Source organism: Trachurus trachurus (genome assembly GCF_905171665.1).
Source record: "Trachurus trachurus genome assembly, chromosome: 12".
Taxonomy (NCBI): Eukaryota; Metazoa; Chordata; class Actinopteri; order Carangiformes; family Carangidae; genus Trachurus; species Trachurus trachurus.
This window is the reverse complement of record NC_139908.1, coordinates 20,660,096-20,683,699: the sequence shown is the minus strand read 5'-3', so window position 1 is coordinate 20,683,699 and position 23,604 is coordinate 20,660,096. Positions and strand designations below refer to the sequence as shown.

General features: G+C 41.8%; 2 protein-coding genes across 3 annotated transcripts in view; both read left to right on the top strand.

Moving 5' to 3' along the window:
* The window catches only part of LOC310994712 (protein unc-13 homolog B-like), a 65,537-nt gene that overhangs the window by 27,533 nt on the left and 14,400 nt on the right, over positions 1-23,604 (top strand). For both annotated transcript variants that reach the window (XM_083983499.1, XM_083983498.1), the window contains exons 9-21: positions 8,760-9,053; positions 9,185-9,275; positions 17,309-17,355; positions 17,472-17,550; positions 18,469-18,543; positions 18,665-18,884; positions 19,165-19,392; positions 19,515-19,656; positions 19,865-20,034; positions 21,906-22,021; positions 22,480-22,643; positions 23,189-23,339; positions 23,482-23,550. In XM_083983499.1, the coding sequence (XP_083839625.1) occupies positions 8,760-9,053; positions 9,185-9,275; positions 17,309-17,355; positions 17,472-17,550; positions 18,469-18,543; positions 18,665-18,884; positions 19,165-19,392; positions 19,515-19,656; positions 19,865-20,034; positions 21,906-22,021; positions 22,480-22,643; positions 23,189-23,339; positions 23,482-23,550 (1,846 nt within the window). The remainder of the gene's footprint in view (positions 1-8,759; positions 9,054-9,184; positions 9,276-17,308; positions 17,356-17,471; positions 17,551-18,468; positions 18,544-18,664; positions 18,885-19,164; positions 19,393-19,514; positions 19,657-19,864; positions 20,035-21,905; positions 22,022-22,479; positions 22,644-23,188; positions 23,340-23,481; positions 23,551-23,604) is intronic.
* LOC310994997 (uncharacterized protein) lies at positions 14,015-16,492 on the top strand (the record flags this gene model as incomplete). Its single annotated transcript, XM_083983927.1, has 2 exons — positions 14,015-16,190; positions 16,485-16,492. The coding sequence occupies 2 exons, from the start codon at positions 14,015-14,017 to the stop codon at positions 16,490-16,492; spliced, it is 2,184 nt and encodes a 727-aa protein (XP_083840053.1).

The window sequence follows — 23,604 nt, the reverse complement described above, 5'->3', positions numbered from 1 at the left end:
AGGATGTGCAGCTATCTGAAGCTGAAAGACAGAGAAATATATCTTGCAGTCAGCAGCAGACTGCAACTCGACAAGAACAACCTCAACAACAGGGTCTGTTTTCTGGCTTGCTTAAATTTACATCCTCTGAGAATATCTCAAGCAGTCAAGCTGTTCAGCACCAACAAAGCAGTGTCAAACATGGTCAACAGGGTTTCAACCAACAGAATACTCAAGGCTCAAACCAAGTACCTCATCTTGGGAGTAGAACACAGAGTCAGGGAGTTGTCCAAAAGGACACTAGTAAACCAGTCGTTACTCGACAACAAACAGTTCCACCCCAGAAGCCTCAATCCCAACAAGGTGGTCTTCTATCTGGTCTCTTTAAATTTGCTTCAGCAGACAACATAAACACACAAGAGCAACCGTCAGCTCAGTTGCATGGAATTACCCAAAGTAAATCAAGCCACGGGCAAACAAATGCAAGGAATATCCCGGTTTCTAACAGAAATCAATCGCAAAATAGCTCAACGCAACAAATAACTCAAACAACCAGTATACTTTCTGGATTTTTTAAATCCTCAGAAAATATGGCTCAGCAACCTCAGCCTGAAATCATCCATGAGACAGAACAACTAAATAAGGTGCCATGCAGCCAGTCTGCACAGACTCAGCAGGAGACAACAAGTCAATCAGGAGTGCTCTCAGGGTTATTCAACAAGTTAACAAAATCATCTGAAATTACTGACACAACCTGCCCAACATCTACTGCACAATTACTGCATCAGAAAATGAATGATTCTACAATGAAAGTCCCATTGCAAACACAGTCAACCACCAAAGTAACACAACAATCCAACAATCCCCAAGAACAGACTGAGAAAGATAAGAGGAATCCACAAACAGCCCAGCAAGGCTTTTTATCTGGGCTATTCAGCAAACATGTAACTGAGGACCCTCATAAACAAGTTAAAACAGGCCAGATTATACAGCAACAGACATCATCATCAACTAAGCTCACAGAGCAACATTACAGCACATTAAAAAGTACTCCCTCAGACTTTGGAATGAACAACTGTCAAAGAGTTGGTTCTGACTCTCTCAATCCAGAACAGAGCAGACATGCAGTCATGAGTGCACCTGTATCAATTGATGCTGAGAGTTTAGACTTGAGAACATCGGCTACGTTTGCGAGATCTCTTCAGAATCGGGCAACATACTCCTCAATTAGTACAGGTAATTTATCCCAGTTATATTTTACTGACTCACATCAGTTAGTGCATCCAATGGCTTACAGCACAGGAAATATGCACGCCCTTTTGCGAAGCCATACATCTTCAGTCATGAACATGTCACCATATATCAGCGGAAGCACTCCATCATTGTTTGAAGCTTCAAGGCAAAGCCCCTACCAAGAGCAGTTGTCCCCTTATGGAATAAGTCCCTCCTATGATGAAAACCAGTGGATCCGTGAAAGTAGTCTATGGCAACAGTTTCAGAATGAGTCACTGAATTATCAGTTTCAGGGAGAAGATCAAGGGTATAGCCAGACCTGTGAAGGTGCATCATTACAGGCACCCGCTCTTCACAGCAGCTCTTCAAATATCAATCAACCATTTAATTCTCCTACAACATGGCAAGGTTTTGTTAATAATGAAGGGCAAATTGGACCATACGAGTTTGACGGACAAAGGAATCGTGATCCATATCCCAAGAGATTATGGAACAGTTATGAAGACTTGGGAAATGCAGACTATTCACCTAATCAGGATGGCGCATTGAACTTAACTACTAAACAGAGCACTGCAAAGTTTGGGAAATTCCATTCATTCAGTGATGGTAGCACTTACAGCCTGAATGGAGTTTCATATCATGAAGGCTATTATGAGGAGACTGCCCCAAGTTTGTCTTATTCAGCTAACTGGCAACACAGGATGGATAATGAAATCCAACAAAATTGTCATACCAATGGCATGATCCATGGGAGTCAGTTAAATATGAATCAACCCATAGATTCAAACTGTCCTCAAAATGCCAGTAATGAGACAGAAGATCCCCTTTACCTTGAAGACACTGAATGGTATCAACAATGGCTTGCACTTTTGGAGCAAGGAATGTGGTGGCCAGCAGATGATGGTGATTGTGGCTACTTTGTTTACACAGATCATGAGTATATTTATGCCTTGCTTACGGATGCAGCAGGTGAATATGTGTATGCATGTGCTCCTGAAGGTGAGTCTTTGGGAAATGCACAAAAACTAGATAGTCTTCCCAGTGCTTGGCTACGCAATGAAATGGTTTTAGTCTGTGGCTTTAAGATTCCACTGTACAATGAGGATGAACTTCTTTGGCTACCTGGTCAAGATCAAAGTGATTCTCAACTTCTTAATGCCCCCCTTGATTTGTCTGCTGCATACAGAAAAGGAAATCAAATCATGAATCTAAATCTTGAGCAGTTTTCTCAGATGTTTGAAAATTCATTTATTTCACAAGGGCAACGAGGACTAGACTTAACATCTTATATACTAAACAAAGTCAGGATAGATCCAAGACAGCCCAGTAATATCTATCAAGACCAAGGTGTCATTGACCTTTCTTGCCATAACAGAGGCCATATTGGCCCTCACTGGAACAACCAAGAAATGAAAACATTTCTTGCTCAAAAGGTTGCTGTTTCCCTGAATTCTACTCCTAATGTAAATTCCAATCAACAGCTAATTTACAACTGTTACCAACCTAGCCAGCGACGTCGCTCATCCACTGGGGTTTCAGTGAAGCATGCAGATGATGTATCGGAGGAAGAATGGAGAAAGAGAGTGTCCCCAGGAGAAGAACAGCCTAATCGTCAACCCAGAAAGATTACTTCCCTCATATCCTCTTTTGTGGGCAAAACACCACAAGTGGAAGTGGACAAAACTAGCAAATCCTCCGGTGATCAAGCTCCTGACAAACATTCTAAGAACCTCATTTCATCAGGTTTCCAAAGTCTGAAGTCAAAGATCATCAAAGAAGAATCTGCTGCTATAGTGACTCAGCCAGAGAGTATTAAACAACAAACAGAGAAGCCAGCTATGACACGGGGAAGAATTTTGCCCACAATTCCAACAACTACACAAGTGACTCAGCCGTCAGTACAATCAAATGCAGCATCACAGAAACCTAGACTTTCACGTCAGTCTACTATGGTACAACAAGCAGCCCCACCAATGCAGCCCAATGCCACAGTGCCTTTAGAAACAAAAGAATCTGTTATTAAGTCTGCACCACCTGGACAGCTTGCAACTGATAAACCAGTGGGCATTCCAGTGGAGAAACCATCAGAGCAACCACAGGCAGGCTTCATGAACTTTTTGAAATCTGCAGTTGGTATAGACGAAGTCAAGCCAGATTCTCAGACATCTTCTCAGACTATCCCTAGTCAGCAGAGCAAAACTGGCAGCACTACATCCTTACCAGACAGTGCTGCCACAAGTAAAGAGACTACAAGTGTGTCAAATATATTTGGATCAATTGGGAGCCTGTTTAGCACTGAGCCCTCTCCACCACAGAAACAACAAATGAAACCTAGTGTTACAGAGGGTTCACTGACATCAGGATCTAAACCTAAGGGTATACCGAGACAGCAAACAATGGACCAAAGTGGTACCTCTCGGCCACAGATTCAGCCCCCAAACAAAAGTATATCCCAAGTACTTCCTCCCAATTCTTCTGTAGCCCCTTCAGCAAGTCGATCAGAAACTATGCCTCCTACAGGGGAGACAAAACATGACACAGGAGTTAAACCATCTGGTGGACTCTTTGGATTTTCTATTGGGGAAATGCTGTCAGGAGCAACAGCAGGTGCCCAACCTGGACCTCCAACTGAAAAACCTGCATCAGCCACAGCTCCACAAGAGGAATCTCTTGGTAAAAGTATACTATCTATATTTAGTGGACCAAGTCCTCCACAGGCTGCACCTAAAACTGGGCTTCAACAACATCCTCCAAGTGCAACTCCACAACCTCCCCAACAGGAATCACTTGGTAAAAGTTTATTAACAATGTTTGGAGGATCAGGTCCACCACAGCCTCCTCCACAGCCTCCTCCTCAAACCAAACCAACAGCTGAGACTCCTCAGCAGGGAACTGTTCCTCCAAAAGACCCTCCATCTACAGGATTCTTTTCCATGTTTGGTGGTCCTAGCACCCAACAGACTCAAGGCCAAACAGGAAATATTCTAGGGGGCATCCTGCCAGGGTCATCAAGTACAACTGAAAGCCCAATGAAGGGACTGTTTTCAATATTTAGTGAACCCAGTCCTCCACAACCTCAGCCACCAACAAAGACCTCTCAACAAAGAGTACCTCAATCACAAACTCAGCAAGGTGAACCTCAGACACAATCTAAACCACAAACTCAACCTCAGGCAGAAGGGATGTCGGCAACCTCTGTTCTAGGAGGGATATTGGGTGGCTTATCAACCTCTACTGAAAGTCCAAGAAAAGGTTTATTGTCCATGTTTGGCAGCCCCAGTACTCCTCAAACACCTGGGACTACCGGAAGTGCCCCACAACAAACTCCTGCGTCATCATCTACTATTAATACTGGTACTAAAGAGCCATCAACTCTTAATTTGCAACAAATTTCCTCCAAAATTCCATCTGTTTCAAGTAGCAGTGTACCAGTGTCGGCAACTGTTAGTCAAGTATCAAGTGAACTCACAAGGAGCAGTGCTAGTCCTAACTCCAGTGAAGTACATGCTAGTCCACCTGCAGACATTACTATAGATACCACTAAATCTAATGAAGTGGATACTACAACTAAGGAGACTGATATTGCATCGGGGCAACCAGGTTCTGATGGTGTTACTGCGCAAAAGGAAACAAGCACAGACAGTGCAATCAAGGATCCAGCCCCCCCCAACGAACTACCAGGTTCTGGTCTGTTGTCGATGATAAGTGGGTCTGGCTCACAGACTCCCTCCACACAAACTGGATTCCTTTCAGATGGTCCAGGAAAGGGTTTACTTTCATTGTTTTCTGGGCCCAGCAGTGAGCCTAGTGCTAGTCAGACTGGCAGTCCACATACTGCACCAGGACCAGCAGGCCCCAAGGATCCACCAACCAAAGGTTTGTTCTCAGTCTTTGGAGGTTCTGCTCCCCAGCCCTCTGCACAATCTGGAGGTTCTTTACTGGGGGCAATGTTTGGAGGTTCCTCACCTCAAACCCCAGCTTCTCAAACAGGAGGATCTTTACTCGGTGGTTTGTTCGGAGGATCTTCACCTCAGACTGCTCCACAAGTTGGCCCCCCTAAGACTGGAGGCTCTGCTCCTCAGACTGGAGGCCCTCAGGCAGGGGCATCCTTACTTGGAGGCTTATTTGGTGGATCTGCTCCACAGTCTGTTGGACCTCAAACTGGAGGATCTATTTTAGGTGGGATTTTTGGAGGATCAGCAGCTTCATCTACAGCATCTCAGGCTGCTGGGGCCTTAAGTGGAATCTTTGGTGGGGCTGCCACCCAAACTTCAACACCCCAAAATAGTAGTTCTATATTGGGAGGTATTTTGGGGGGTGCATCTTCTCAAGCTGCACAGACAACATCTAATGAAGATCAGAAAATTAAAACTCTCACTGACACTACTTCAGATGAGACGGTTCTGCCAAAATCGTCTGATGATAATAAAACTGCTCCAGCGGATGCGGAAACTGTTATCAAAAGCAGAGAGCAGGAGGAAGCACTACAGCAACCTGATAATAAAGCCCAGAGTCTTGAGGTAAGCTTGAATCAAACGGATGGTAGTGTTTCTGAAGAAGGTAAATGCCAAGATCCTGACAAGCCAATTGCTTTAGCTAAAGATACTCAACTTCCAGAATCTGCAGTCTGTACACCAACACAACAACCTGCTAAACCAGAACTTGTTAAGGGTCAGTCAAGTCAAGATAAAATTCCACCTAAAGTAGAAGAGGAAACACCAGCAACTCAGTCAGCGAATTCTGTTGTCCAGGGACAACAGAAGCCTCCAGAACTAGATAAACCAGTTGGTGAATCACCAGCAGATGCAGTTACAGGTTTTGTGTCCTCCCTTTTCAAACCAACAATGACTTCCACTGAAGGGCCTCAGCAACAGCAGAAGAATTCACTTTTTGGACTGGGAGGAACAGCTTCTCCTGGTCAGACCGGAGCATCACTATTAGGAGGCATTTTTGGAGGGTCCAACACCCAGACAGCAGCTCCTCAGACAGGTGGATCACTACTAGGAGGTTTATTCAAAGGGCCTACCCCTCAATCAGGTCCTCAACCCACTGCTCCCAACACAGGAGGGTCAATATTAGGTGGGATGTTTGGAGGAGGATCCACTGCCAAATCAGCAGGCCCCCAGGCAGGAGGATCATTACTTGGTGGGATGTTTGGAGGATCTGCAACAACAGCACAGGCAGGTGGTTCTTTACTTGGAGGAATGTTTGGAGGAGGAGTCACTGCTCAGGCCGCAGGATCACAGACTGGAGCATCAATTCTTGGCGGCATTGGTGGGTCTTTATTTGGGGCTGTGGGACAACAAACTAAACCATCAGAGCAAACTCCAGCTGAACCCAAGCCAAAAACTGGCACTACTCAACAACCACAGGCTAAGAATGAAAGTGTGTCATCAAAAGTGCCTCCTTCTTCGGGTGATGCTGATAGAAGTAAAGTGACAGACTCAACCTTACCAGTTAGTGATCAAGTAAAATCTGACAGTGTAACAAGTGGCGTTGCAGCATCTGAAGCACCTTGTCAAGAAACATCTGCTGTCTCAAGCACTACACCTGCCCTGACTCATGAAGGAGATAACACAGGGAAAGGAATGTCAACTCCGGAGGGAGAGGTTATTCATGAGAAGCCTATGGTCATTACAGGAGAAGCTGAGAGTAAAGAAAATGACAAATCAGCCCCACCTCATATCCAGCCAGAAAATACAGCACCCCAACTTAATCAGCCTCCCAATAATGCAGAGCCACCCCAGGCCAAGTCTCTGTTTGGGTTTATATCAGCACAGAGTGATGCGGGGAAATCTCTTGGATCCCTGTTTTCACCAACAATGCCATCAGGTACTCCATCCATGCCTCAGACAGAAGCAGGAAGTGGTCTATTTTCAGGATTAAAAACCCTTTCTGGAGGCCTGTTTCAAGAGGAAAAGCCAGTTGCTGGAAAACAAGAACCACCAGTCACCTCCTTATTTGGGACAAAGATAAGTTTTCCATGGCAGGCAGAGCCTCAGAAGTCACAAGCTGCCCCAGTTGTAACATCTCAGCCCCAAACTAGCAGCATGACAAGTGATCAAACACTAATTGTTCAAAAGGTTGCAACATCTGATGGCCAAAAATCTGAATTGGTAGGTTCCACAGATGATATAGCAACACCCAATATTTGTATCTCCACTCCTGAAGTAGATCCTTCAGCATCCCTGACCCCAAAGGACTTGGAAAGGCTTGTAGAAACAAACCCTTCTGCAGGTCCTACCTCTGGAGTGCAGCTGGACACCCAGTCCAAGAAGGATCTATTGAATGCAAAAAGGCTAGTAAAGCATAATAAATGGCATTATCCCTCACCATTTATGATGCATTAACGTTTTGGAAAAATGTATTCCCTGTCCAGTTCTGCAGTCCATTATCACCTTAATCTTTTAGTTTGAGTTTATGTGTATATGTTTGTGTGTGTTTTCTGTCTTTTATTATATTTTTGTGTGTAGCATCATCATCATTTATTGTGTCATTTCAAACCAGAATTCCAAAAGAAAATTAGCATTTTATAGATTTATTAGTGGGAAATTCAAGATAATCATCAATCAGTTCATTTCGGAGGGATACTCTCCTGTTCTACTCCACTGACAGGGACTGATTATGGTTTTCAGTCTTCATAACTGCATTTCCTCAGATTCACATCACTTAAGATCACTATCCTCATCTGTGGCAGCACCTATACAAATGTCATGTCCTATTTAGTTTGTGATGGGTCATATTTATATAACAAATATAGCAATGACTGTCAGAAACATTAGAAACAATGCAAGTTCTATCATGGAATTCTGATTTGTTTATTAATTTTTAACATGAAAAATATTTTCTGTTTAAGGAAAATATTTTTTTCTTTACCATTTAACCAATTATCTGCACTTTTCCACAAAAATATTGAATCAGTTATAACATGGCAATTTTATAGAAGGTACAATTTTAAACTTAAGTCAACTCTGCATATTTTATTGCCCACATCTATTTGTACCTCAACCATGTATTTATAGGTTTAATGTCTGTTTTACATCACTTAAAATCTGCAGATATAATTGTGTGCAAGAACTACCCCCCCTTCCTCTTATTCTTACAACATTGATTATAGTCTAATCTTTTGTATTTTCACTATTTTCTTAAATGCAACAGCCTCCCTCAAAGGTTGGCTATCTTGTAGCTAGGACATGATGTAGTGTGTTTGTACATTATACCAGTCGATGGTAGAGAGGATACTAATTAAATACGTTGTTTGCTAAATAGTCAAACAGCATTTGAAATTAACTTGTAATAGATCAGTGTGGGGTTTACATCCACAACTTTATTAATTATACTAATATTTTCACCAATCTGCAATGGGTTAGGGTTAGCTTTGAATCAATTTCTATTTTTACTTGAATGTAGCAACCCCTACTTATCTTGCCTTGGGTAGATACAAATGTTAAATAAAATATAGATATAGTCCCCCAATAATGCAGATAGTTCTAAACGTAAGTGTCTTGATATTAAATATTTTCTTCATTCCTCTCTCATCTTTGTAGTCCAGTGGAAAGTAGTCGTTTTGGGTCATCAGGAAACCTGAGCCAGACCAGCTCCCAGCTTAGTGAGACTGGCCATGAGAGCACTGGAGGCTCAGAACTTGAGGAGTCATTCCATTCATATCACAGTACTGGCTTTCACCCCTCCACCAACGCGCAGCCACGCACAAATGGACATCATCCCACCAATGGACACGCTACTCTTGGTGAGCAAGAGATACACAGACTGTCCCCTGAAATAGGACAAGGCCTGAAAAATGACACCTCAGCCGAGACAAGGTCCTCCAAACTCCAAAGGTACTGTTTCTGTTCAGATTTCAACATTTTTGTGCATTTTCTATAATGTCTCTATAATGAAGATGTTTTAGGAACTTAGAGGTTTTCTTCCCCTCTTTCTGCCACTGTACTCTATACTTCATGTTACCCAGATTCCATGATGATGGGCAGCCATTACCCTTCACTGCATCCAGAGTTCGTTGGTTGAAGGCCATCAATAAAGTCAGGGTTCAGCTCCGGGAGGTAGGCACTGTCTCACTTATTTCCTACACCATTACTGAACTCTGATACATTTTTATTTTTACTTTTTCAGCCCTCCTCTTTCTTACTCAACCACACAGACATGCATACACAGGCATACTGTATATAAGTCCTGTACAATCACTTTCACCTTTTTAACAATGGTTGAGTTGTGCCTCTCTGGTTGTTTAAGAAGTTGCACTGTATTTGAATTGTATTATAGCTGCTCTGTTTGTCATTTGTCCCTCTGCACCCTCAAGATTACACACTTGAATTACTTGGAACCGAGTATTGAGCACTCATACCTCTAATACACATTGGGCATCAACACTAATAAATTGTTTTCAAGTAAAGGGTGAATGTCTTTGATTTGTACATTCCCAGCAAAGATGGTATTTTAATAGCAGCTAAGTGGCTAACGTTGCTTGTCTGGGCGACAATTGTGAAACAAACATATGCAGCTTAGACACAGATGTGAGATGATGCGGCCCAATTTTTAAACAATGTCACATTTACAATTCATTTTAGATACTCAGTCTCTGCCTCCGCTCCATCTCTCTGCCTCAGTCTTCATTGGTTAATTTAATCTCTTCTCCCAGCACTGTAATTGTGAGGCTAAAGTGTACTGTCCCTGTGTTGACTTAGTGTCTATCACCCATTGCCTGAGGGGCCTATAATTTGCATTAATGGATGGTTCACTCAAGGCAATTCCTCTCATGTTCTTCAGCAAATGATGTCTGCAGTGTTTGACCAATTTGTCACTTCGTGTCATATTTACTTAAAGGTCATCACTGCATTTTTTATTAAGTAATGATATAACCCCCCTCATCTCTTGGATATGAAAAACACAATTGGCAAATGACTTGTGCCAATATTTGAACATTTGATCTGGTGAGAGGGAGGTGAGGAAATGGTGATTTCAAAGCTGTCCATCAGATCAATCCAGTAAACATTTTACAAATCTGTATACTGTATCATTGTGTTCTAGGTGATAATCTAACATTTGGAGCCACTATTTTTTCAGAAGAAATGTACATCCAATGTCAGAAATTATGGCATTGTTTTGATCTGTATCATATTGTGTGTATTATATTAACAGTATCTGATACAATAGTGCCTTACGGAACCACTCTCCATTCCTGGAGAAAGTATCCAGTGTAATGCAAAAATTCCACTTGTAAGTCTTTAGAGGGTGGTTGTAATGAAAACAGAATCTCTCAGCTAACTCAGGTTCATCTGCCCTCATTAATCTTTTCATGGCGTGGCAGTAAAGGAGTAGCTCTGGTGGCCGACGCATGGCTTCCATTATAATGATTGGTTTTCATGTACTGGTTGAGATGAACATACATGGCAAATGATGGCTGATTGAAGACATGAGTATAAATGGAAAGCAAGGTGAAAGCTGTCTAAGTGCCATTTATTATGAGACTTGGGGAAACACTTAGGAAATAAGGCAAAATGCAGAAAATAATGCAATTAATTAGAATTGGTTGTTAATCTGTCAAGCCATGTCACAGTAACAAGCACAATAAGAATAGTAGACCTGACACTGTGAGGCATATTCACATGCTTGTTCATGTTAAAAAAAACACAAAGACAGAAAATGAGATGTGTGGTATGTTTACAGTTTCCTTGAGAAATTTTTGGCAGCAGCACACACGGCAAATACAGAGCAGGAATTGGAGCTGGCTGCCAGACCGATTTACAGTGTCAGTTTCAATACCCATATATCATATGACTGAGCTTCAAGCTTTGAAAAGAAATTCAGCTCTCTTCTCTTTTTACATTTTACCATCAGGAAGATAAATGCAAGCAAATCTATGATGTGAGGGTTTCACTTTTACAAGCAAGAAGTTTTATTAATTGAAAGAGAAATGTCAGGAATCACATCAGCAGCAGCAGCAGCAGCAGCAACAGCAGCAGGGAGCAGTTGTGGGAACAGAGAAAAAAGAGTGAATGAGACTGAGAGCTGGCAGTCTCACAGCCTCAGATTAGCCTTGCGCTGGGATACGTTGCCAGAGGACAGAAGGAGAGAGAGAAGAGAAAGCATGCAAGAGGGTGGGAGGGAAGTGCAGATGGCTACTTAACTGAGGGTGAACTGCTGTTTGATTGTGGTCCGCCACTGTCGCGCTCGCCGTTTCACTGGTACAAATGAAGGATTCAGCAATTCTTTGCCACTGTCAGTTAGAGAAGACTGAGGTGTAGCAAGACACCAGTGAGACAACTGGGGACACATTTTTTAAAGGTGAAGTTATCATCATGGATCATCTCTGTGGATTGGATTGTTGTTGAAAGATGATATCTACAGGTTGTTGTTGATTATATATATTTTTTACCTGTAAGGTAAGCTTTACATTTTGATTTGTATTTCTGCTATTTCATGCATTTAGTCTTGAGTTTAGATTTTGAGATTGATTAAGTAACACATGGGGATACATAATATACTATGTGAAACTTACCTTTAGTCTATGCATGTAGAAAAGATAATAGATATATATACAAAAATGACTGAACTCCCACTTATTTCTGTACTCAGATGATTGGAATTCATTGATGAAATGTCACCTTAAAAAACTTCAGAAGCAAAATGTCTTTTTTAATCCAGACCACAGACTATTTGGTAAGGAGAGAAAAGAGATTGCTGCGGGCTATTACCATGACTGGCCTGGAAAATGGGCTTGACCCCAACTAGCCCTGCAACCTTTCTTTATCCTGGAGAGGTAACTAATAAATCACTGACTATTAAGAGTTCACATATAGTGTCTGTCCATTAAAAAGGCCAGTGGTCTTCAGCAGTGTGTATGAATGGGCTTTTTAACAGTATACACCAACTGTATTTAGGCCACATATTCCTGTTTATATTTATTTTTTAATTAAATGTTGAATAACTCATCAGAAATAACAGAACATGAAAAAAATATTTTAATGGGAAGCATAATGTTCCAAGTTCATTTCAGATAGGCTGAGTCAATTCAGCTGATAGCTCAACATCTTATTTTCAAATTCAGAGAAGGAAACATTTGGCTCTCATAGGCCCGATTGCACTTTTCATCCTTCCAAACTCTTATCAGGCTGACACACACCTTCAGTGCTCAAATGCTTATTGGAGACCTCCAGTGCAGGGGTGGGTTAATGTAATTAGCAGCTATTCAGTCTCTGGAATAACTCACTTAATGGAAAAGGGAATCCTCTTCCAAAAACTAAAATTAAAGCCCATTGTAGTTACATAATCTATGTTCTAAAAGTAAATTGACAAAATATTTGTCATCATTCCAAACAGTCAAGATAAATAAACCTGAAACCTTCCTGTGAACATCAGTAATTAAAACTTATTTGTCAGTTTGAAAAACTATTTTTAGGACTCCTCGTCATATTTGGTTATAGAGATATAGCAACAAGATAAACACTTTTTGATTATCTTAAAGTTAGCATTGAATAGTCTCAGTTTAAGAAGTAAAAACATTTCAGATTAATTTCATATTGTGAATTTTTCATGAATTCACATTCTCTAGTACTAACACATTGAAAGGCCCTAAAATAGCATTAATCAAACCAGTCTATGTCTGATCTTTAGGGGCAGTCAGTAGGAATTGTCCTTGGGACTGTAATAATTAAAGGATTTCTCAAATTTCTAATGTCATTACCTAAATGGTGATTCACAGAGGACAAAGATTACTGTCTAGTACTTACTATGATTAAATGGAGGGAGCAGAAGAGACGTAGCTAAACAACAAGACTGTTAATTTCACATATGCCGGACTAAATGCTTTCCTGAATTATGTCATGTTATCAGATAGATTTATGTTGTGCTACTCAATAATCCCTGTCATGTTTACACCATAGCTAGTGGGTCAGAGCTATGAAGCTGTGCAGCTGGTGTGGGTCTGCAAGAATGACATGGCCTTAAAGGAGAGAATTGACCTGTCATCTAATTACCATGCTGTCTTTCCAGGGCATCCTAATTACAGAGATCGAAGCAGCTGCATGGTCTTCATTCTGCAAGTTGCCACTCTGACTCAGAGGAGGTTAGCCAAAGCAATACTGCCAATCACAAGTTTGTACTGTACAGAAAAGTGTTGTCTCTTACAGAGGCCTTGAATATGAAAGTGCAGACTGTAGATGCTACCTTGCTAAGATGAATCTAACCTACTCTTTGCAAGTAAATCAGCATTCTGACCCATTTTAAAGCAAATACACATAGTTTCTTGACTCCAAGAAACCAACCTGTAAACAAGTCAAAAGTTAGAATTCCTCCTTGTTTTTTCTCTCCCTACTGACTAATCTGGTGGTCATAGAAGTGTTTCTTCAAGAATATCAGTCAAAATATTGATTTTCTGAGTCCTACCACATCCATGAATTTAATTAAAAATAGAAATTTGGAATTTGATAATAAGCAAACACAATTATTTTGTTGAGTGGTCACTGAATGTTCCCCACATGATTTCCAGGAAAAATAAACAGATGATATATCTTAAGTTATGGTCGTTTAATGCTTAGGTCTGATTGTTATTTTACAAGAAGTACAGAAGAAATACCACCTTATTTGGCTATAAGATTTATATAGTAAATTGAGCTGGTAACGGATAGAAGTTAGTGGTTGGCTGCTGTGTTGACAAAATAACTTACTATACAGTTTTGTCTTGTCAGTCATGGTTCCGGGACCTTGGACATTTGATGTTTTTCCTGGCTTATGCTTACACCATAATAAGGAGTTACTGAGTCAGTAGTGCCACTTCCTAGGGATGTTCCCCAGAGGACACCTCAGTGGACAGGATGAGGTCTATAAATCAGAGCAACTTCCGCTCTCACCCAAGAGACAAGACCAACAGAAGAAAAGATCACAGAGCCCCAAAGTGGGAAAAAGCCTGCGCAGAACGCTGCAGAAGTGCCTACAGGGCCCAGAGGTTAACTCTGTTCATGACCTCTCATCAGCAACTAGCAACAAAGCTGACCTCACCTCATCTGGGGAGAACAATGGTTCTAACTGTGGGATTGAGTTGGGGAATACTATACCCAGCCTTATTGAAAGGTCCAAGAGTGAAGAACAGAAGAAGGAGATGGAGGATGAGGAGGGTGAGCAAGGCTCAAGTAACATAGTGGAACATATTCTAAAAGAACTTAAAGGCATCAACAAAATCCAGGAGGAAATTTCTGACCTGAGGCTGTATCTAACATCTGTGCGAGGCTCAGTGGATGAGGTATCTTGCTGTGTCGATGCAGTACTCGGTGAAATAGGTGAGCTGTACTCTGGGGCATCAGCTGCACCTCTCCCTAGCCCTGTTTCTCAAACACCACGTGTCAGGCGAGGAAGCCTTGGTAGACAGAATGCCATCACATCTCTTCATTGTAGAGACATTAATCCAGTGTTGGATCACAAAGATTGCCTAAAATATCTAGGTCGTATACCATCTCAAAGACTACCTGATCAATGGAACATGGATAGAGTCTCTCTCAGTCAGTCAGACCAGCAAACAGACGAAGAGAACCAAGAGCTTCATCGTGGTGCTGACTACCAAAGTATCAGCTCTTTGTCATCGTGTTACAGTTCCAACTGTCTAGAAGCAGGATTTCTCTCTGGTGACACAGAGTATGACAGGTGGCCTTCTGCTGATATGCACCACAGTGCTAGTGGAGAAGGATGTTGGAGTGAGGACGACATCTGCTCATGTGCAAACAGTAGAGAAGAGCTAGACAATTGTCTAGGTGTTTGGGACAGGTGTACCACTGAAGAGACGCAGAGCAGCACACCATGTCAATCGTCACACAACAGCTCAGAGCATCTTTCATTGCTATTTGGACAACATTACAATTCTCCCTCAAGTTCTTCTAGTATGGTAGACTGGAGGCCTCCCAGACTACAATCTGAGGAAGAAAATCTGGACTGCAACTGTGCTGCTAACTGTCCATACTCGCGTAGCTCAGGGTACCACACCATGGATGCCTGTGCAAATGAACTGGATAGTGGACCCTCTAGGAGCTTGAGTTGCTCCACTGTACTGTTGACAGACTGTGATGATGGTTACCAGGTGCCACATTCACCATGTGATGATTGCCCATCATCTGTCGACACTCTTGATCTGGGGTCTGCCGAGAGTCTGGACAGGGAGTGGACAGATCCGACAATCTCCAGGGATGAAGCAGGAGAGTCTTTGTCACAGCAGTCCTCTGAGATAGATCCTGAGGGTGCACCCAGGACCCCCAATGTAGGTGTGGATGTAACAACTTTTAGTAAGGCTGTACTTACTTTCAGATCAGCTTTGAAAGGGGCTTTAAAAAAGTTGGAAGGGCCCAACCCAGAAGATGAGAAATATGACGCATGTGAGTCTGCGGTACCTCCATCCCCTGTTAAGCAAACTAGTGTACCCAAGGAGGAGCAGAGTAGTACGGAGGGAGGCACAAGTCTGACAGAGAATCACTCTCATTTTGACAGTCTTAAAGAGGACAGTGAGGTTTCAGTCTATGTGGATTGTGGTGAGACGTCTGAAACCCCATCATATGATGTTCAAGCATCCTCCAATGAGGCAGACCACTCCCCTTGCACCCCTACTGAGTATTACTCCGTAGAGATTTCACAGGGCAAAGAAGAGTGTGCGACGGACGGGGAACTATCAAACCTCGACCTAACACCAGAGCATTGTCCAGCAACACACTGCGAGAGTCCACTGGGCCCAGTACTTACTACAGACGAAGTGCGGTTAAGTCCTATCAGGGAAAACCACGTTCTTGATGAGATAAATCAGGAAAAGTCTACGGATGCCAGTCACAAAGATCGTATGGCCAATTTCCAGCGCATTCTGAGGGAAAAGAGGCAAACCCGTCATAGACTGTCCAAATCTGCTCAGGGGTCCCAAGGATCCCACTGCTCTCAGGGGTCTCAGGGATCTCAGGGATCTCAGTCTCAAGATGAGTTTGTCATAGGTATTTTTTGGGATATTTTATCTAATTTCATTACATTTTGTAACTCTGGAAGTCATGTTAATGATCCAATTAAGTCTAACTAACTATACATATTGGACAGTTGTTGTTTTCTCAAATTAGTTTGATTACAGCATATCCACACAATTCAATTTCTGATATATCTGTGATTTGTTTTTTCTTTGCAGAGTTTGGGAGAGAAGATAATCAGGTTACTCAGTTAACACCGGCATTGGCTTTTTTCCTCTTTATTTTATGTCCTTTTTGACTTTTTTTTGCATGCCTTTGTCAATGCAGATCAATGAATTGATCGATCATCATAATCATTGCTAAAAATTTAGAAAATACATGTGTACACCAAAGTACAATGCACAAGCTGAAATTTGTTGGCTAGATATGTAATATTTATTAAAATCTCCATCCTGTTATTCTGCAAAAGTCATATGTCCCATGTATTCAGTTATTCTGTATACTAAATTATTAATCATTGGTTCAATTCATGTTGTAGCTTCAGAGCATGATTCCCCAGTTCTGTTCCTAGTGTGAGTTCTTCCCTTTTGTTTTCCCTGGAATTGTTTTAAATACTACGAGAAACTTGTACTGGGAGAAAGATCCTTAGAGGGATGTCTGCTCTCAACTTCTGTCATCAGACACAGAGGAACAGAGACTGATGAAAGACCCTTTTTGAGGCATAAGTAAAAGGCCTCGTGGGCATGTGTAGTTTACTAGGCACAAGCTCGGCGTATTTCTGAAATATTTGCAAACATTTACTTTTATCTAAGTTATCTAGGGGTTGTTTGAGAACAGTCTGCATCCAAAAAAGCTGTTGTTATTTTCATCTTGACCTGTAAAATACAACTTAGTCTTTGAACATATTGCTGGCCCATCATCACATTTTACACCTCATCTTATACAGAGCTTAGCAATATTAATTTGAAGGATCACTCACTACTTGCTTTTGATTTTGATGCGTTTGACTTTGCATGTTCTGTAACAACAGAGAGGTGAAACTCAACCAAATTTAACTTTCCATTATCTTGTTTTTCCCATAATACTCTGTTGTCTGTTTTCCTTTGTAATCTGTTTACTTATATTTTGTCCTTTGAAACCAAATCATGTAGGTTCGAGATGAAGAACCCAATGTCAGACAGGCCTGGGTCAAACCAGGGTAAGTTATAGATAAACATAAACATAAACATTTGGTTTACTACTGTATGTCCAGTGGTATTTGTTCAAATGCTAGCCTTTATATTGTCCTTTTACACTATTTTCATCAATACACAGTGGTGGATCTGGTCTATATGGAATCGACAGCATGCCAGACCTGCGTAAAAAGAAGCCTATCCCTTTGGTCAGCGATGTGGTCAGTATTAACCCCGTCATTCCCTCACTATGTACTGTATGTCATATATCACCCTGTTTGTTTTTGCTCTCTCTTTGTGAGTGCATGTCTCTCTATTTGTGAGACCACCACCAAAGTCACAGTTATTCTTTGACCTTTGAGCTGAGTTTGGGGTGAGATTGCTATCAGCAAATGGAGACAACAATGAAATCAGATTGCTAATTTCTCTCTCCCTCCTCTCTTAAACCTGAAACTATTCCCCACAACTCTCTTGAATGCATTCACTCTCCTTGGTCAGGCTATGGTAAGTTAATAGAACCCAGCTGCCACTCCCTTTCCACCTGTAGTAAAAAATATCACAAGCACAAGTAGAACAGATAAAACAGACATGTAGCATGTCTGTAGCATGTTGACCTCTTTGATTGCAGACCTCCTGTTTGATACAATGAAAACATCTGCATGCATCCTTTTGATCATGGGTAGCTTTTCACCATACGTGATATTATTAAAGTACATAATCACAAAATCCTTCCCCCCAATCCTTGGTTTGTATTTTTCAATGCCTGCTGTGCTGTGGCAAAATCACAAAAGCACATTGGGTAGAGGAATACACTACTAACCTTCCACAAAGGGTTTTTTATTGCTTCATAGTGTTTGCATTAGTATAACTTAATCTATTTTTATTAATATCCTCTCCATGACTTGGGTGAAACTAATAATACTCACATGGGTTCTTCTGGTTATCTTGAAAGAATTAACCAATGATGTATATATATTTATATATACTGTATATATATTAACCCTACTCACCACTCGTATTACCCCCCCCCCCCCCCCCACTCACCTTCATAGTCTTAGTATTTGGGTGGGGTGCTTTGTTGTGGGTTGTGTATGTGTATTAAATGCCAACATAATTTCCCTTTGTCACCTGTTGTTCAGTCTCTTGTCCAAGCCAGGAAGGCAGGGATTGCATCTGCTATGGCGGCACGGTCCTCAATCAAGGATGAGGAGCTGGTGAGTGTAACACTTTAAACTTTGTTTGCCACTGCAGTTTGACGAATTCATCTGTTTCGTTGGTATGGTGTCCCCAGATTTCCATTAAAATCTAAAAAAAAACATATTCTCCCTTTCATAGAAAAACCATGTGTACAAGAAGACCCTGCAGGCTCTCATCTACCCCATATCTTGCACTACACCACATAACTTTGAAGTGTGGACTGCCACTACACCCACATACTGCTATGAGTGTGAGGGGCTGCTGTGGGGCATCGCCCGCCAAGGCATGCGTTGCTCCGAGTGTGGGGTCAAGTCCCATGAGAAGTGCCAAGAGCTGCTGAATGCTGACTGTCTACAGCGTGAGTACTGCCCAGACAACATTCAAAGGAAGTCCTCAAGTGATCCAAAATGGATTATAACTTACGCTGCACTGACTAGGAAGGCACAGAAGTTCATGAATAGTTTAATGAATTTAGAGGATTTGGAGCAGCTTCACCACATTATTATCAAAACAACAGTTTCAGCATAGTCACTCAATATTCCACATTGACAAAGAATCACATGCTGTGACCACTGCTACCACTGAAGACTTTTCAACTGATTGTTGTGAATCTTTATACATTTTCATTAAATGTTTAGGTGCTGCGGAGAAGAGCTCCAAGCATGGAGCCGAAGACAAGACTCAGAATATCATCATGGCCATGAAGGACAGGATGAAGATCAGGGAAAGAAACAAACCAGAAATCTTTGAGCTTATAAGGGAAGTTTTTGTCATCAGCAAAGCCATCCACGCTCAGCAGATGAAGACCATCAAACAGAGCGTACTGGATGGCACCTCCAAGTGGTCAGCCAAGATCACCATCACAGGTGCCCCACAGATCAAAGACCTAACATCTCAGCAGCTAAGCAACAATTGTGGAAGCAGCTTGTAATTCATGGTAATGCTAATGTGTGGTCCTCTCTCCCTTGTTTCTCCACCATCACGGTAGTCGTCTGTGCTCAAGGACTGCAGGCAAAGGACAAGACAGGATCCAGTGATCCGTATGTCACTGTTCAGGTGGGAAAGACCAAGAAGAGAACCAAGACCATTTATGGCAACCTCAATCCTGTCTGGGAGGAGAAGTTCCACTTGTAAGTCACCAACACCATGGTTGTTAAATGTGTACATGTGTGTGAAAAAAACAAAAATTATAAGCCACTTTCATAATGAGATTGCCTATATGCAGTGTCTCCAATATGTTCTCCATTCACAGAGCACTAAATGTATTATTTTTCTACAAAAACTGATTCTGTCACAGTTTATAAAATCACTTTTTCTTTCATCTGTGCTTTTCATCAGCGAGTGTCACAATTCCTCCGACCGAATCAAAGTGCGTGTGTGGGACGAAGACGATGACATCAAGTCGAGGGTGAAGCTGCGTCTCAAGAGGGAATCTGATGATTTCCTCGGCCAGAGTATTATTGAAGTCCGAACACTGAGCGGGGAAATGGACGTCTGGTACAACCTGGGTCAGTACGCTGTCTCGCCTCTTGTTTATAGACACTGTGAAATATACTGCCCATAATGAAAGGGACAAAACATGGTCTGTTTTATTGGTATATTGATGATGAACATCTAAACGTCTGTAGGCATGGAAAGAAATATCTGCTCGAATTGTAATTCTTGTAGCACCTTCTGGCAGTGACCGTTACAGCTGCAATCTTTTTTGTGTGTAGTGGCAAGAAGTCCCCTTGGACCCTCGGGAAAAGATTAAACTATAAAGATATTCTATTGTGTTTTTCTAAGTTCCACCTCAGGTCCCACCTTGTTTTTCCTCCTGGCTTGAAAAGGAATTACCTGCAACAACCTGTGTTACATGACTTTGTGTTAATGAAGGATTGATCTACTTCTGATGAGGCGCTGACTGAGTCTCACCACATCTGCATGTTTCCGTTTGCTGCTAAGAGTTCTTTTTCTTTCTTTAAGTCCAGTCAGTGGTTTGTTGTTTGAACCTCATTTCCCACGTCTTGTTTGCCTGCAGCAACATTCTCTTATTTATTTATTTATTTATTTATTTATTTTAACACAGACACAAAGCTGCCCCAAGGCCCATACTGGCCTGCATGACAATACTGGCTTTCCCTGGCAAGCTTATTCTGTGAAAGTCCCAGTGTGCTTGTAGACAGAGAGTTGTGCTCATTTTAGGAAAAAAAAAAAAATTGTTTCATGATAATCCCCAGTATCATCCCCTGGTGTATGAAGACATTTTGATTAGGATAAAGCCTAAATACAAATGCTCACATATTCAGAGGAGTTGCTTTATCAGTCCCTTATACTATATACATATAGCATGAATTAAGGTGGCAAAGGCATCAAAGTTTTTGACGACTTGACCACATTTTACTTTAATATTTCTAAATTTCGGTCGCTGTATTTCTGCACACTTTTTAGTTTTTACCATCGTCCAGACATCAACTCGCTGTTATTGTTAACTGATAGAGTCCCCCCCCCGCTGCAGGCACAGCACCGTGTCGGTCTGCGTTCTCATTGTCCATTAAAAATACTCCTGATATCCACATCCATGAAGTATGTAAGAGTAGGCCATTCAACACAAAGCAGCTCATTTCTGCTTAGTTACAGCACCTAAATCGACCTCACTGTGGCAATAAAAAATCTTCCACTGGAACAGCATGCTATTGAATGTGAATGTGTCTATAAATCTGCTTTTGATGTGTGCTATGGAAGATATGAAGAGCTCAAGCTTTAATATCCTTGATCTGTCATATCCATTAAACATTCCTTTGGTTAGGAGTCATTAGGAATTTGAATTCAAACCAATATTAATTATCAGTCATGTAATAGGCTATGTCCCATGCATTTTCTCTTCTCTATATCTATTTTTCTTTTCTAAAGCAGCACTCCCATGCCCTCCTTACTCTTCCCCATTTCTCCTCCTGATGTGTGATTATCAAGTAGCTGTACTCCAGTCGGAAATCGACCGCTCCACGGACATGTACAAATTACCCCTAATGATAGGCCTGTCAGGGCAAATAGCAGGGGTGAGCCGCCAAGCACTCCACCTCCAGAGAAGCTCCAGCTCAAGTGTCTTAGGTGATCAGGCACAGATCCATACAGCCCACTGCCATTGTCTCCCTCACTATCAGCTGGAGGACTTCTATTAGTGTTGCCGGCTCTGCACTGCCATCAAACTGTGGAAACAGAACCCCCTACAATAGAGCTGCCATGTTAATAGTCTGTAATTAGTGTTGTGTTAACAGACCTGGTTTCATGTGTCTCTGTGTCACAGAATTGGATTGGAGTTATGAATCAAGAATGTGCAGATACACGAGTGCTCGTGTGGCTGTGTGATGTTACGACCGTATTTCTGTTTTAATTACAGAGAAGAGAACGGACAAGTCAGCTGTGTCGGGTGCCATTCGCCTTCAGATAAACGTGGAGATCAAGGGAGAGGAGAAAGTGGCTCCATATCATGTGCAGTACACATGTTTGCATGAGGTATTGGATTCTACTGGGATCATTGTTTGTATTAACAAACTAAACACACTGGATGTTATATGAGTTCAACCTACTAAACATTTCAAAACACTGTTTCTAAAGTAACAGCTAGTAACAGTTTATGTTTTGACATTATTTGATAATATCCTTCTTTTTTGTCCTCTTTTTAAAAGCTATTCTTATTATGATAAGCCTTACTTACTTCGGCCATCGCTGTGTTTTTAACTGCCGGGATCTTTGTATGCAGATTGTCTGTGCACAGGTCTGATTAAAACAGGTGTCACAGAAATGCTCTTAAAAATTATATATTACAACTTACAGTAAATAAGGACTACAGTGTATAACCAGCGGTCATAAAACAACCAGGCCAAAAGGTTTCATCAAATGTTGTGAACCACTACTATTGTCATTTTGTCATCTTTTTTTTCCTCTCTCACAATTTTTTTTATCCACCACAGAACCTGTTTCACCACTCGACTGATGTGCTCGGCCAAGGCGTGGTGAAAATCCCAGAGGCTCGTGGGGATGACGCGTGGAAAGTCTACTACGACGATGTGGCACAGGACGTAGTGGACGAGTTTGCCATGCGCTACGGCATTGAGTCAATCTACCAAGCCATGACGTGAGTTTGAGATATCGCTGCGGACATGAACAATGTCCCCCTTCCTCTCCCTCTCTACCTGTCTGTGTGTTTGCCACTTCTTTATCTCCCCTGTTCCTCGCCCTCCCTTCCTGTCTTTTTCTCTCATACCAAAGTGCCTCTCAGTGCCATTGTCATTCCTTGTTGGCCTCCAAATGAAGGAAAGTCAATTATAAATGGGCCGAGGATGGATTTGTCTCCATGAAATGTCATGTTCCATACTGATGCCTGTTAGCTGGGCCCATCATTCACAGAAAGCACACTCCAATGGGCCATCCTTCAGCCTAAACACGCTAGCTAGCTGATGGGCAGATGAAACGACCGTTCCTAAAAGGGATCATTAGGTGAAAACAAGACTCTTGAGAGAACACAGGCTGACCAAATAAAGGCACAGCTATTCACACCGTATGCCCACATCGCCTTGACAAAACCTTTTCTTCGCAGCAGTGATAGCAGGTATTAATGGGTGGAAGACGAGGCCTGCTGCCCGGGTCTTCACCAAGCTTTCTTTGTGCTTCTCTTTTCAGGCACTTTGCTTGTCTGTCATCTAAGTACATGTGTCCCGGGGTTCCTGCAGTGATGAGCACCCTGCTCGCCAATATCAATGCCTTCTACGCCCACACAACCGCCTCCACCAATGTGTCCGCCTCTGACCGCTTTGCTGCCTCAAATTTCGGGGTTTGTATTACTGTTATATATACACACAACACACACACAAACACAGTCTCTGTTTTTGTCTTTCATTTCACTACAACTTCTCAATATGTTTCCTTTTTCCTTCTCCCTTATCATTAATTGTTTTCTTTTCCACCGCATACAGAAAGAGCGCTTTGTCAAGCTCTTAGACCAGTTACACAACTCTTTGCGCATTGACCTCTCAACATACAGGGTAAGAATTTTTTTTTTACTAAACAAATATCACTGACATCAATGACTGGTGCAG